At 41.7% G+C, this 14827-nt stretch overlaps 1 protein-coding gene across 1 annotated transcript; it reads right to left on the reverse strand.

Moving 5' to 3' along the window:
• Positions 1-1003: 1003 nt before the first annotated feature.
• Positions 1004-14372, reverse strand: LOC145444647 (phosphatidylserine synthase 1-like). The gene is made up of 12 exons (XM_080322661.1): positions 14106-14372; positions 12432-12526; positions 12254-12371; positions 11908-12054; positions 9035-9193; positions 6623-6774; positions 5403-5544; positions 5232-5344; positions 5108-5173; positions 4616-4715; positions 4496-4558; positions 1004-2569 (listed from the first exon to the last, which is right to left on the reverse strand). Exons 1-12 carry the CDS (start codon positions 14208-14210, stop codon positions 2390-2392), a joined length of 1440 nt encoding a protein of 479 aa, XP_080178787.1. The 5' UTR covers positions 14211-14372; the 3' UTR covers positions 1004-2389.
• Between the last annotated feature and the right edge of the window lie 455 nt (positions 14373-14827).

The following is a 14827-nucleotide window of genomic DNA, read 5'->3' on the forward strand; positions in this document are numbered from 1 at the left end:
ATATCAGATAGTAGAAAGTGGTGCGGTTAATCGGATAATAATCCAACCCTAGTTGACATCCCTGTACAATAAAATGTTTCGAACTAGGCATTGTATCTGGCAGCACACTGCGTGTCGAAATTCGGGAAAGTGACCCCATCATTTGAGAGTACGAGCCCTTTGTACAATAGACATTAGACATGCTTTGAAGCCCTCCAGCTGAAATGCTACACTAAATATCCTTCCATTTGAATGCTACGAATGTATTTGTCAGTGTATTCCCGTTCGTACCAGAGAATGAAACTGTTTAGTATTATGATGACCCGCATCCTCACATGTATCTTCATTTGTTTTGAGCGCATACATGCTAAAATCGTGTGGGCCTACTTGGCGATTTATTCCCGCATTTACCGAACTAAATTCAATGCGAGGATACAGCACAGGTGTGTACCACATTTTCTGTTGATTTACTAGTAGCACGACCCAAATGAAGAAAACCCAATACAACTTCAGAGATGGAATATGGGTGTGTACAAGGTTCAGTTGTTCACTAGTGTACTGTACATTGACACGATACGGATGGGTATCAGCCCGTACCCGAAGGTTGTTATTGCAACCTTGATTTGATCCAGAAAATACTAGGCACACTGACAATTAGTTGTGTGATTATTGGCGCGATTCAAGCGTGGAAATTTCCCAATAGCAATGACTGATCTGACTTTGTACCCCGCCATCTATAGCGCAGTCCTAACGTAGGGGGCTCTTCATCGCCCGCTGTCTACTAGTCACTCTGTCCACTGCCCGAGAAGCAAGCCTGTCCATTGTCCAAGCGTCATATGAACACAGCCATATCACCGCACGGTAGAAGCGACTCAAAGTGGGTTAAGAGCCACCATATAACCTACAAATATTGAAAACTAAAAATCAGTCACCGACATGATCGAACGAGTCTGTCAAGTAGCATTGCATGATAAAGAGACCAGTCGTTAACACTACCCCCCCGCTGAACTTATCATCTCGCGAGTGATCTTCGTAACATTTTATTGAGTGCTGTTAAAAATTAGAAAAATTGAGCGTTGTGACATAAAAAATTAGTACGAAGTAGAATACCTACATTTGTTACGCGCGTGATCCGAATAGAAAACGGTTGCCTGAGCAAGTGGCACAATGAAATGCTGCGACCGTCGGGAAACGAAACTTTAGCATGCAACTTTACAATCCACCAGCTAATCCTAATATCAAGCCCAACCACGAAGTTAAATCTTACCCAAACTTTAACCCAAACGATCGAAGTGTCGCATGGCTATATGACCAGTGACCACGGACACGAAGAAATATCAGGTATCGAACTACATTAAACACGCAGTATTGCCGTCGCAAATCTACGGAAACCAATGTCCAACTAATCCAACGCGTCTTCCTCATGCAGGAATTGAGGAATACTGAAAACTATGCAATATACAAGTTAGGGGGCATCCACATCGTAGTCACGAGAGCTATGTCGCCACTCAAGATAGTAGGCATTAGTATTTCACAAAGATAAATGAAGTAGATCGCACATGATAACTGAACTTCGAAAGGGATTTGATCTACGAAAACTCGTCGGGAATATGCTGCTGATGATCAAGTATAGACGTATCCAGTACGGAGCACAGACGCGTTCGCGGCCATTTTCCATCAACCACAAAACGCAAACAACCACAATGTTGCAAGCTGCCAGTACTGATTATTCAAACAGTGGGGCTCAATTTGTAGAGTACGTTAGTATTACGTATTAGTTGAAGCGTTTCGGGTAAGTAAATAATTTTTCCCAACCCCAGATCCCCCTCTCTTGATACGAAAGGGAATTTCTAAGGCACAAATAACAGCAAGTTGGTACACTCAAGTTGGTACAGGGCTCAATTAGTCGCGAGGAGCAACCTGATAGCCAAGTTCTTTGTTGACGGAACAAACAAGTGACAATTATTTGTTGTGATTGTGTCATGGGTTTGAAATATAAATATAAAGGATGCGTCTGTTTTCTGAACAGAGTTATTCTCGAATAAAGCCTGAATTGAGTGGGCCTAGTAGATGTTTACCAGCCCATTTCAATAATTGGTCTGCAAAACTTTGCAGCCCAGAGGTAACTCGTTTTTTCAATGGTGTTAACAAAGCCTATGTCAGGTTACCACGGAAAATCTCAGAAAAAGGTAATGTCACGGTCGTCGGTTACAGATGTTGGCAAAATTCGGCGTTTGATTTTGACTGCTTATTTTGTGAACGGCCCGCGAGGCCACAGTATTGCAATATCGCGACATAGCAAATGATATCGACCTAGAGAAGAACAAGATTTCCAGAATGTCATGGTGTGTGCGAGTCGCGCATCACGCGAGGCGTGCGAGAGTGAAAAAAGCGCGACCCCGTCTCGCAGCTACGGCCTCACGCGGTGTCTCATGAACCGCGTCCGCTTCACGTTGCCGTTTGGCCCTCTACTTCTTTCGTCCCCGTCGGAGTCTTCTTCTTCATCTGCGCCTTCGCTGCTGCTCACCGCGCTGCTTTCGGTCTTGTGGAACTCCGGGCCGGACAGTTCCGGATCGTAGATCTCCTCGCCCTGCCACGTGTCATCAATCGTTATCAAGAAACGGACCTCTTTTGCTGATAGCCACATCACTAACATTCTCATACCGCTCAGATCGTCAAGGGCAGTGGCCCCAACGTGGGCGATATCGCCCTCCAGTGGGTGATTTTGAGAAACGGCTGGGGGGCGAAAATAGCAAAGGAGACGATTGGGGGCGGGAATGTTAAAACCTTCTTTCAGTCAGATGTATTCAATTATTCAACCCCCGCATTGTTGTGATCTGAATGATTGATGATTAATCGATTGTGCTAGACAGAAACCATTTTGTTATTGTGCACGTGCCATTCACGGATACCAGGCACAAATTACATGTGAAAAACGGGTTATTCTGGAATTGCCGGGAAAGTTCAACTCGCCACAAACTGTCTTGAGATACCATCATCGCACCAAAAGTTTTGTAGTCAATTTACCAGCGATCATAGAGCTAGCTGTATAAATGTCTCGTTCATGTGTCCTCTTTCTCGCATCACAAAATATGGGAAGCGATAAATATATGTTGAGCTTGATAAGGGGGCGACGAGTCGAAAAGGGTTGGGAACCACTGGTTTAGGGTGAGCCGACTGATGACTTTTTTCTCTTTCAGTCATCTGGCTAGTGTGATGGTGGATCACGCAGGCTTGGAAAGTAGATCGCAAGCTGCAAATTAGTGGGGCGTCCCCTACCATTCACACTACTTGGGCACATCCACTCTCCCCGGTATTGGTAACAGCTCGGTAAAACAGTATAAGATCCCGGTTTGGAACAAACAACAGACAAGCATCTGGTGTATTGGCGGGAAATCGCAATCAAGGTTTGGTTTTCAATATCAGCCAAGTTTCGGCATTAAAATCGATGCAAACTACCCGCAGCTCATTTAATGCACAGTACCTGCCCTGCCTACTCCCTACACCCAGGTAGTTGACATGTACATAGTGATATGGTCTAAACCAGTGGTCATCAATCTTTTTCACTTCGCGGACCGGTAAAATTTCAAAAAGTATTTGGCGGACCGCTGGACTTTCAAAAATGGAAATCAACTCGAAACGTGAAGTATGCAACTGTTTTATGCAAGTACATGGTGCTGAAGAATGATATTTTGAGGGCTTTTATCGTAATTAATTATTTTCATGATGGCATCCATCAGATTTTACCGTAGTGAGTCTGTTGAGTCGAGGTAAACTTCATTATGTGTTGGCGCGTCGTGATGGGGTAATGCCTGACGCCGAAATGCCTATTTCTATAATTCATCACTATTTGTTGGGGGAAGGGCGCCTAATAATCAAGACATTTAGTTACACTAAACCGCGCTAAGCACGAAAAAAAATTGACAGAAGTTGAAAAAAGATTCAAAAAATTGCTCTATAATTGATCTTCATTCGCGAAATAATTTTGGGCCCCCTTCAAGCTCGGCCCCGCTCCAATTGGGGGGTTGGGGTACGGCAGTTACGGCCCTTCACAAAATGAATGGTCGCGCAAACTGCACGGTGTAGCGAGTCAGCTCGTACTTGCCCTTGCTGCTCATATTTCGTCAAATGGCACGAGTCGAACTTCCAGTCAAATCGAACATGTTTCCAGACCGAATATGTTACTTCAAGAAGTTCTGAATGAGTTTAAAATTTGCTGTTTTATTTATTAATGGACAAGCCTTCAACCTAATGCCTCTTGAAATTTAGTTACACAATTCCAATATACCTCGCAGACCGGCTGGATAATCGTCGCGGACCGGCGGTTGAGAACCACTGGTCTAAACACATCTACGGCACGGTATTTCTATGCGTGCAAATGCAATGGTGCACATAGTTGACTGGACTGCAATTAAAATGTGCTAATCTCTGCTATAGCCAAATCAGTGAATAACTTGAAAGCCAACGGTGACTGTGCCACACAAGAGCTTATTCGAGTGCATATCAGTTCACTTACCAATCCATATCCAAGCCTTGACAGGAACACCATCGGGTATAAACTCAGAAGTGTCAATAGCAGCTGTCATAAAAAGGAAACCGTGAGAAAACCACTCCAAGCATAAAAAATGCAACTTACCATAACAACTAGCCAGCCTGCGATATTGAGCAATTGCGTTCGGCTAAATTCTTGCGCACCAAACTTCAGTGAAATTATGGTTTCAAGGCTAACGATGGCCCTGCAAAATTATAAGCATACAAACAGGGTTACCACGTATCCCAAAATGTAGCATGTAAGAAACAAAAAATCACTTCCACGAAGTTTGATGTAATCGAGCACTGAGTCTGTTAGACATATTTTTGTCCATTCAACAATACGTCTGTAAGATCATAATTAAATGAGCAGAGCATGCCATCTATTTTTTATACTGGAAACTACTTATTGTGCAATGAAGGAAAGATAAATTTGGGGTGAATTATTAAACCAATCTCGGAAACCACGTCCGATTTCAGGGCATACAATCAAAAATCTGATTGGCTGTATTGGATGCCACACCACAAATGTAATTATTCACCATCATAGCAGAGCTTTCTGCGACGATTCTCACATTGAAGTAAATCTGAAACTTACAGGTAAACCCAAGTGTGGTTGCCAAATCTCTTACATCTCGTGTCCGTCACGTAAATGTAGTATTGCCTGCAAAAGTGAAATATTCACATCACGTTTCCTAGAGGGAGAAGGCACGAACACATGCCTGATTGCCGGTGCGGTGAAGATACCGATTAGCAGTATTCGTCCCCAGCAAAACACATGGCTGGCGGGAAAGCGGAGAAAATGCTTTAGAAAGAACGTGTTCAATTCTGCCATCTGAAATGTAAGTGAGTCGTGAGGCATCTGCAAAGTCATCCCAGCTCATCAAGCCAACCTGCCATACGACCATCAGAATGTACACGCCGACGACCCGCCAGAAATGGCAATGGGGGTCGAACCACTGAACCGGTATCCAGCTTGCAGGGGTGAATTGCATGACGGCACGTCGCAACTTGCCCGTTGCTGTGTGAATATCTCTAATAAAACATAGTACACTGCCATTATTTTGAGTAATCCAACTTTATGTTGCATAATAAAGCTTACCGTAGTAATGGAACGTTATTTAAAACAACATTCTCTAGATACAACGAGATAATCGTAAAAAGATAATGTCTCGCACCCGACCAGGCTACAATTCCGCCATACTCAATTATTCAAATGAGCTTTCCCTGACGACACAACTCGCCAACAGCAAGTTAATCAATAGGAGTACACTGAAAAATTTAAACCAAATATAACAGCCCATGCAATACTGTCAAACTGCATCGCACTAAAATGAATCAGCAAGTTTACTTTCAAACAAAAATGAAAAATTCATGGACACAATTACCAGCAGTGATCAAGTCAGCGACTTAAGAGTCAGTTCGTAGTGTTCAAATACGACGTTATAACTGTCCGATCCATTTGAGTACCGTAATATATCGACGTTTACTAAGTAGTGATATTTCTAGCGAATCAATATTACTATGATTCATATTACCCCACATTGATTTTACAACCAAGAAGAGCAATTGGATTTCAGTGACTTTCTCGCAACAAGGAAATACCAAGTGCTCGTAGCTTGTATTCTATATATTGCAGGCTTCCAAATTAAGAACACAGTTTTGCAGTAAGAAACCGGAAAACAACAGGAAGTGTTGCTCATCGATGCAGTTAAATCCTGAGCATTGCTCATTGAAATTGACCAACAAAACTGAAGACTGGAGCGCATACACAATATACGCTAGTCACTGAAAAGAAGTATGCCTCCACCATACTCGTTAGGAGGCAATAGTAAATACATACCATGTTAACCAATACCAATGAGAAAAAATATTTCACAAGTCTACCGAAGTCTCAACTTGCAGGATCACGTCAGATGACTTGAAAATATTTTATCTTGAATAATATTAGTAATATCATTATCTTGACTAGAATACAAATAGTTGATATTCCGGTTCTATTCATTCAACTATAGCATCAGAACGAATAACCACTTCTCACCACATACGAGATACCACTGAAACAGACCAAGCATAGCAAGCTATACAGTATTTCAAGTTCACCGACACTAACCTAATCGATTCCCATCTGTACTCTCTTATTTCCAAAAATCTGCAAACTTTTATCCCGGCATATATTCCCAAACCGTTGCATATCAGAATGTCGAGAATGACTTGGTCCCACCAGCACTCTTGAAAATTTGGAAGCAAATGCATGAAGAACAGCTGAAAACGATGGCCAATAAGTTATCTGTCCCTGTAACTGTCCCCAAAACTAAAACCACGATCATTAATTCACCTAAGATTATTATTTAAAAGTAGGATTATCCTTTCTATTGACCACTCAAACGCAGACACTTCCTAGTGGTTGACATTGCTCAATTGCACACCGTTCAATAAACTACTAAAATCGAGGTCGCGAATATAAGGTATTTGAAATCCAATGAAAAGCTCATTACCAGATAAGGATATGTTCACATTATCATAGCGAAATTGACAGGTAAACGTAGCTAGACTATCCCGCATCAATGATGGCATAAGAGTCAGTAACTGTAGCTCATCAGTAACTGTAGCTCAAATGAGTCTAGTCAACCAAGAAATCTAGGAATTTACCAATTACTAGTTTTAGGATTTGACATACTGCAGGTAGGGGTCACATGCTATCATAGATATATATATATTAGGGTTGTCCATAATTTGGAAAATCTTACGAATCCTCCGTTGTAATGTCTTATTCTATAGATTATTGATAAAAAACGACACTGAGCCTGAAAGAAGCTCACAGGAAGGCCGTTAAGATTTCGTGCAAAGCGTTTGAAAGTAGCTGCCAAAGAATGGGCGTGCCACCGACCATAGAACGGCGAGAACACTAGCAATCACGAAACCACGGCTCTTGATTAGCTAATCCGCTATGCTTCAATGACCACGACAGCAGCAGCTTGCTGTGTAGGTGATCAAGGAGTCTGCTACGGGCGGAGATTCTGAAAGCGCATTTTAGGTAGGTTGACAGATAATGATTTAGGATTGATTCAGGGTATGTTGAGGTACGAAATACATGATGAACAAACAACAGCTGCTTGACAAAAATGTCTAAAGCATGATCGCTTTATTGTGAAGGAAACCGCCGTAGCCTATATGCCTTGTTTTCAACGAGGGAAAGTATAGGCGCTTATGCAAATACCGACGGATTCCTAGTTTCAGAAAGGCTATATCATTATTGAATACAAAGATAAAGCTTAACAATGACACTAAAATTTGTGTGATCTTATTGGGCTCAGGTTGTAGTACATAATTGAAGTTTTGAATGCTCTAGGGATCGGCTGAATCAAACGGTTAGGCTTGGCACTCATCAGATGTTTACAGCAAATTGAATTCACTTGTAAGTGTTTTCAAAGTCCCTAATGATGCCGCAGAAACGAGGTTTAAATGCAAGCACAGACTATGCTTGATATGATGTACAAACCATGCTGCATGCTATACACTATGCAGCATTGCCTGTGCCTACCTTTACACCCCTTTTCTGCGCGATTATTAAGGACTTTGACATATCCTGTTCAGCATAGTATGTGCTTACCATTACACCTCTTTTTTGCGTCACCATCAAGGACTTTGACAACACTTGCAAGTGAATACATTTTGATGCAAGCATGTGACAAGTGTCAAGCATAACCCGCTGATTCAGCCGATCCTTAGAGCTTTCAAAACTTCAACTATGTACTACAACCTGAGCCCAATAAGATAACACAAATTATAGTGGCATTGTTAAGCTTCTTGTATTCAATAATGATATATTCTTTCTGAAACTAGGAATCCGTCGCTACTTGCATAAGCGCCTATGCTTTCACTCGTTGAAAACAGGCATATAGGCTACGGCGGTTCCCTTCACAATGAAGCGATCATGCTTTAGACGTTTTTGTGAAGCAGCTGTTGTCTGTTCATCATGTATTTCGTACCTCAACATACCCTGAATTAATCCTAAATCATTATCTGTCAACCTACATACAATGCGCTTTCAGAATCGCCGCCGGTAGCAGACTCCTTGATCACCTACGCAGCCAGCTGCGGCTGTTGTGGTCATTGAAGCATAGCCAATTAGCCAATCAAGAGCCGTGGTTTCGTGATTGCCAGTCTTCCTGCCGTTCTATGGTAGATGGCACGCCCATTCTACGGCAGCTACTTTCAAACGCTTTGCACGAAATCTTAACGGCCTTCCTGTGAGCTTCTTTCAGGCTCAGTGTCGTTTTTTATCAATAATCTATAGAATAAGACATTACAACGGAGGATTCGTAAGATTTTCCAAATTATGGACAACCCTAATATATATATATATAGATGGAAATCTAAGCACAATTGATATTATAATTCCTACGTTTTGAGATTTTTGCGCACAAGCAGCCACGCTACGCGAGAAATGGCATTCAATGTTGTCTGATCATGTCAATGAACAAGTCCAAAATTACAAGAAACTTTAGGACACAAAATTCACCTCTGTCAGTTCCCACATAATACTGATAGCCCAACACATGCTGTAACTTCTCACAAGGAGGGCTTTCAAGCCCCAACCTGCAAAATGGCCGAAGGCAAAGACATCAAAACTCGAGTAGATCCGCTGAATCGTGATATCGGAGCAGTTCACGGCATATTCCTGTGAAAATGGTAGTTACAAATAAATGAGATTGAAATAGTTTTGTTATAAGCCTGCCTTGAAATTATCATACGGGCCGTAAAAGTTGGAATGAATCTTGGGTTAAAAGTCCATCATACGACAGGTGATCAATGTAGTGAGCGTTGCTCGTGCTCCATACCGATTATTTGAATGTTTCAAATTTTCCTGGTGAGACGAATTTAATAAATGATCTATCTATCTATCTATCCTCAAGTAGAAGTAACGGGGTAAATTTATACTAAAGTACAAGTAGAAGTACTTTAAATAAGGTTTAGGGTCTGTATGCCGTTTGCAGTCAAATTTTCATCTTTGTGATCTACACAAAACTATTGACACTTCAAATATGGTAGGTGCAATCTTAAAATATATTCAGGTACCATGATACTGCCCAGTGCCCAGGGCAACTTTTTTGACTTCACTCATGAAAGTAATGCAAACTTACGTTAAAACTACTTTCAACTCAGAGAATCTAAATCGTAAAAACGTAGTAGTTCACCAAAAAAATGTTCTGTGGTAGTGTAGATAAATATCCCCTTGAGCAAGTAAGTGCAAGTCGGCAAAATTTACTGAAGTACTATAAGTAGAATTACTTTGTTACTTCATCCCCGTTTACCGCCTCTGACTTTTACTAGTGGATAAAACTCGACTAAGATTTCTACTCAAAAATTGCTAAATAGTTCAATTTATCCGAATGCGTGAAACACATTTTGTTTATATCAAATATGATAAAAATGAAACGTTATGATGACGACATATTCGTAAACATAATGCTGGATGTCCATGTAGGCCTGTCTTCACGAGTTATCAGGAACTGCAATAGATGATAGAATATAAAGTACGACAGTGCAAAACATGATGTAAGCCAGGGGTCACCATCACGCGGCCCGCGGGCCGCATGCGGCCCGCCAAGTTATATTCTGCGGCCCGCGAGCTGATTTGAGATTTGGAAAAAAACTAAGAAAACCAATTTGAAATGCTGAAATTGACTACAGCTTTAGCATGTTGCTGTTGTTGTTTCAAAATAAGCTATTCTCCAGTGCCCAATATCACTATTCGTCACTAGCAAAAACGGCTGTAGTGATGGCAGCAACATTCCATCGAGGGAGAATCAGCTGAAATGAATTGGCATACTGTCTTGACTTGCAATGGCCCAAACACTGCCATGACCGAGACGCTTAGAAAACGGATTAGGGCAGTGGTTCCTAAAACTGGGGAGCGTGCGCCCCTCGTGGGGGCGAAAAGGCATCAGAAGGGGAGGCGGAGATGCGCTCAACTGAAAAAAATCTCTCCAGTTTTAGGAACCACTGCCCTAAGCCGTTTTCTAAGCGTCTCGGTCTTGGCAGTGTTAGGGCCATTGCAAGTCAAAACAGTATGCCCATTCATATCAGCTGATTCTCCCTCGATGGAATGTTATTGCTCTGTGTATAGTCCGGAATTCATCTTAGAGAATTCTCTTATCAACAATCATAACCTTCCATGCCATCAAACTAGACGTTGGGATTGCTAGCATTCTGGTTGCATTTTGTGATTGATGTGATGACAATTTTTGAGTATCATAAATGGGGGCGTGTCTAAAAAAGTTTGAGAACCACTGGCTTCGGGTTTCCCCACAAGATCAAGCTTTACGTGAAGATGGTCTCTCGGCTAGTCACGTATCTCGCTAGTCCCAATATCGATTCCTCGCTGAAAATCGTTTCCAGGTATCGTGCACAGCTCACAGTTCAAAATAAAATAAAATTGATGATAATGATCTTTTGTTGTATTTGTAATCCTTTATTAAAATATTATTTCTTGTGTGGTCAATATGCCCATCGCCTATGTTAGGTAGCTCACCGTCGTACTGACGTAGAGTTTTAGAACGCTGCTGCATATTTTTCATCGATATCGAATTCATGCGGCCAGCGGCCTCTGCAAAATTTGAGAAGTGGCCCGCGACCCGTTTTGAGTTGGCGACCCCTGATGTAAGCTTATACAGTTATCATAAAGTTGAAGCAAGGCAGTTTGCTACAGCTAAATTTGCTGTTGAAATTTTGCGGTCGCACAATGGTACACTATTGCATTGGTCCCCAACCTTTTATGATCTGCGGAAATATCCATGCGTGATAATGCAAGCACGGCCCACCAAATAGGAGTAAACTACTTATTTAAACTTTGTTTATACTTTTATTTGTACATAAACCACACATTTAGAAACCAAGGAAAGGAAATGACATAGTTTATTTTTGTCCTAGATGTTTTTGCGGCATATACACCGACTCATGATATACATACACACGATCTGTGCAACTGCATATGCATACCACAAGTGCATGATGTGCATATGCCGCTGGACTAGGAAGGTGCAGATATAGCCTTGTACAACTTATTAAGTCTTGCACCACCCCTCCATGATATCCCTATAATGCATGAGCGCCAAGCGGGGAAGTCATGGATACCAGTGTTACTAATCAGGTCTTTGGTCTGACCCGGCCGGGGTTCGAACCCAGAACCTACCGATCAAGAAGCCGGACGCTTCACCATTACACTATCTTGTCGGTAAACAACACCGACAAACTGAGAAGAGCGGTTAAGCTCACTTCAACAAAGCGAGCAAGGGTAGCCTAAGCAATTAGCATCTTGGCTAACACATTTGATAACAACAGACTAATACAGTAAATTAATCCTGGCAAATACCTGAAAAAGCATATACTTACTTCAACGAGGTCAACCTCCCGCTTGGCATGCTTCACATCGGCGTCAACCATATACATAATTGCCCGAACTTGCTCCAAATTCAGGAAGAGGATGAAAACCAGGAATAACAAATACATGACGCTGAATCCAAAGAAGATACGCCAGATCTTAAATGAAGATAAATCTTTCGGTCATTGCTGGGCATAATAAAAACGGCAATCCGAAGAAACGCTACTCCAATTTCAGGCTACTGAAACTTTGACAATGATTTTTGCATAGAAAAAAGGACATCCTCAGTATTGATATCGATGATACTGCAATTAATGAAAGGGGAGACTTTTTAAATTCTGCATAAAGCTAGCTTACCGCTGGATGGGGCCTTATGAACGGCCCATTTGGAAAAGCAAGGACGCTTATTATGGCAGTGAATATGATCACTGCAACACTCCCGAAACGAAGGTTTTCTTCCAATACCGAGTCATCCCTGTACAAAACAAAGATCAGCTTACTCACAAAAAATGACATTGAAGAGATAATATACTACCGTGTCAAGCCAATATATAGTAACGTAATGAGCAGCACAAGAAGAAGAGTGATTGAGTGAGGCTTGTAGAAAAATTCCAATGTGATGTCCTCCACCTTAACAGGAAGTCCTCTTATTAGTACACACCGAGCTTTCTATACAATCCTACTGAACAACCAGCCATCACGGTTGGGACGACCACAGCTCCAATTTCTATACAAGATGGACATAGTCAAGGATCTACATTCTACATCTTTTTATATACATAGATGTCAGTGGATGCTGGGGACCACGTATATAACTGCAAATACTGTCACTTTTCTGGTCGTCTGCTGTCACAGTGTTGGTATTTAAAAAGTTTTTGATCTATAGTTGTGGAGGAACTAGCATTCGACATGCTAGGAATGTATGACAGAAACATTTCATGGTCTCAAGAGATGTAAAATGCCTGATCGCATGTAAATAGCTTTGTAATCTACGTCTGGTATGAACAAACATTTTCAGATGTATTTCATTGACAATCCACTTCACAGCCGACTTCCAGAAAATCACTGGTAATGTTATAGCTGGCGACCACAGTGCGAACTCCAATCAAACTGGTCTCAATAAACAGCTACTTCCACACTGATTCCGAAAATATGGGCTATATGTATATATGAAAGTTGGCTACCTCTGATCTATACAAAAGGTGGAGCTTTTGCTATTACTTGCAATCACCATGAATGCTAGTTAAGTCAACATGCGGACTTGCCCATACCATACTGTTACATAAAAATTGCCACTCGAACTTGATTATGTCAGCATATAGGTACAGTATACACGGTAGCCTACGGTATATCTTTCTATTACGAAGTAATTGCAGCACCAGGTTAGTGTCCAAGCTGGCTATCATATTTTTGGAATCGGTAATCCAGTTGATTCAATATGAGTATCATAAGCGCTGACATCACACTACCGGTACACCATAAAAGAAAGCCCATTTAATTCAGGTCAATAAAATAGATTCATTGAAATTTGAAATGCTCTGCTCGTTTATAGCGTCGTTGAAACTTAGTGAGGGGTCTACACAGTGCGTCATCAATACTTCAAACAACTACCGACAAGATAGCGTAATGGTGAAGCGTCCGGCTTCTTGATCAGTAGGTCGTGGGTTCGATTCCCGGCCGGGCCAGACGAAAGATCTGATTAGTAACACTGGTATCTGTGACTTCCCTGCTTGGCGCTCATGCATCACTGGGATAGCATGGAGGGGTATTGCCCAGGTTGGAATCCCGGTACGTTTAGCACAATATCTTTGGTGTGCCAAGACGGTTCTCGGCGACACACCTGTGTGCAGTCAGTAGAATCTTTGGTGTGCACGAGACACCGATTCCATATTGGGGTATTGCAAGACTCAGAAAGTCGTAAAAGGCTATATCTGCACCTTCCTGACATTGTCCAGCGGCATATGCACATCATGCACACATGGTATGCATATGCACAGATTGTGTGTATGTGTATCATGAGTCGGTGTATATGCCGCAAAAAAACATCAAGGACAAAAATAAACTACGTCCTTTCCTACCAACTGTAATACAGTGTGTCATTATTGCAGGCAGGCCCACTGCGAGACAAGACCAACACATTTAAAACGTGGCTGGAGAGTAACTCCATTTTTCATTCAATAAGTATCATGCATGTATCAAGTATCAGTACCTGCTGCTCATTGATAGCTCTGGGATCGTATTTGTATCTTCGCCGGCGGTAACTCCTATAATATCGACGTCTTGGTGCGGTGTTGTGATTCATAGCCAATCGCATTGGTTGTGTATCGGTATAATATACCGTTGTTGGGAACTTTTCAGAACTTTCAATATTGCTATTCACTTGAATGGCGCCGACGCAGTGGTCTCACGGCCAGCCTTGAAAATTTGGCCGATCTCCGAGTCTAAATTAGCCCCCATTCTTGATTCACGGTCGAAGACCACTGTGAAGCCGCCGGAATATGCTTACGTCATATATACGGTTATGCTGAATCACTATCATGTGAGTGCTTCGCCCGTCAGTATATCAAATATTCAACACGGTAATATATGAATTCATGTTGTAGTATCGCATCAGTATCGTGTTTTAGAGTATTAAGTGGTGATATGAGTAATGTAATAAAATAAGGACGGCAATAATCTCAGTTCAGAAGGGTTTCAAACATTGAGTTTCGAATTTCGCACCGACCATACGACCATCACAACATATCACTAGCACTACGATATCACAATATCGGCATCACATATCACATCCTTAAAGGTATAGTCAGCGAAATACTTTAAATAGCCTACTCATCAAAAATTACGATTTCACAAAAGCGGCAACGCAACCTAACTATTCCTATCACTCATTAGAGGGCACCGCAATATAACACTAAGACGGTTATATTGGCA

Source organism: Botryllus schlosseri, chromosome 8 (genome assembly GCF_051294905.1).
Source record: "Botryllus schlosseri isolate E-star chromosome 8, Bs_hap1, whole genome shotgun sequence".
Taxonomy (NCBI): domain Eukaryota; kingdom Metazoa; phylum Chordata; class Ascidiacea; order Stolidobranchia; family Styelidae; genus Botryllus; species Botryllus schlosseri.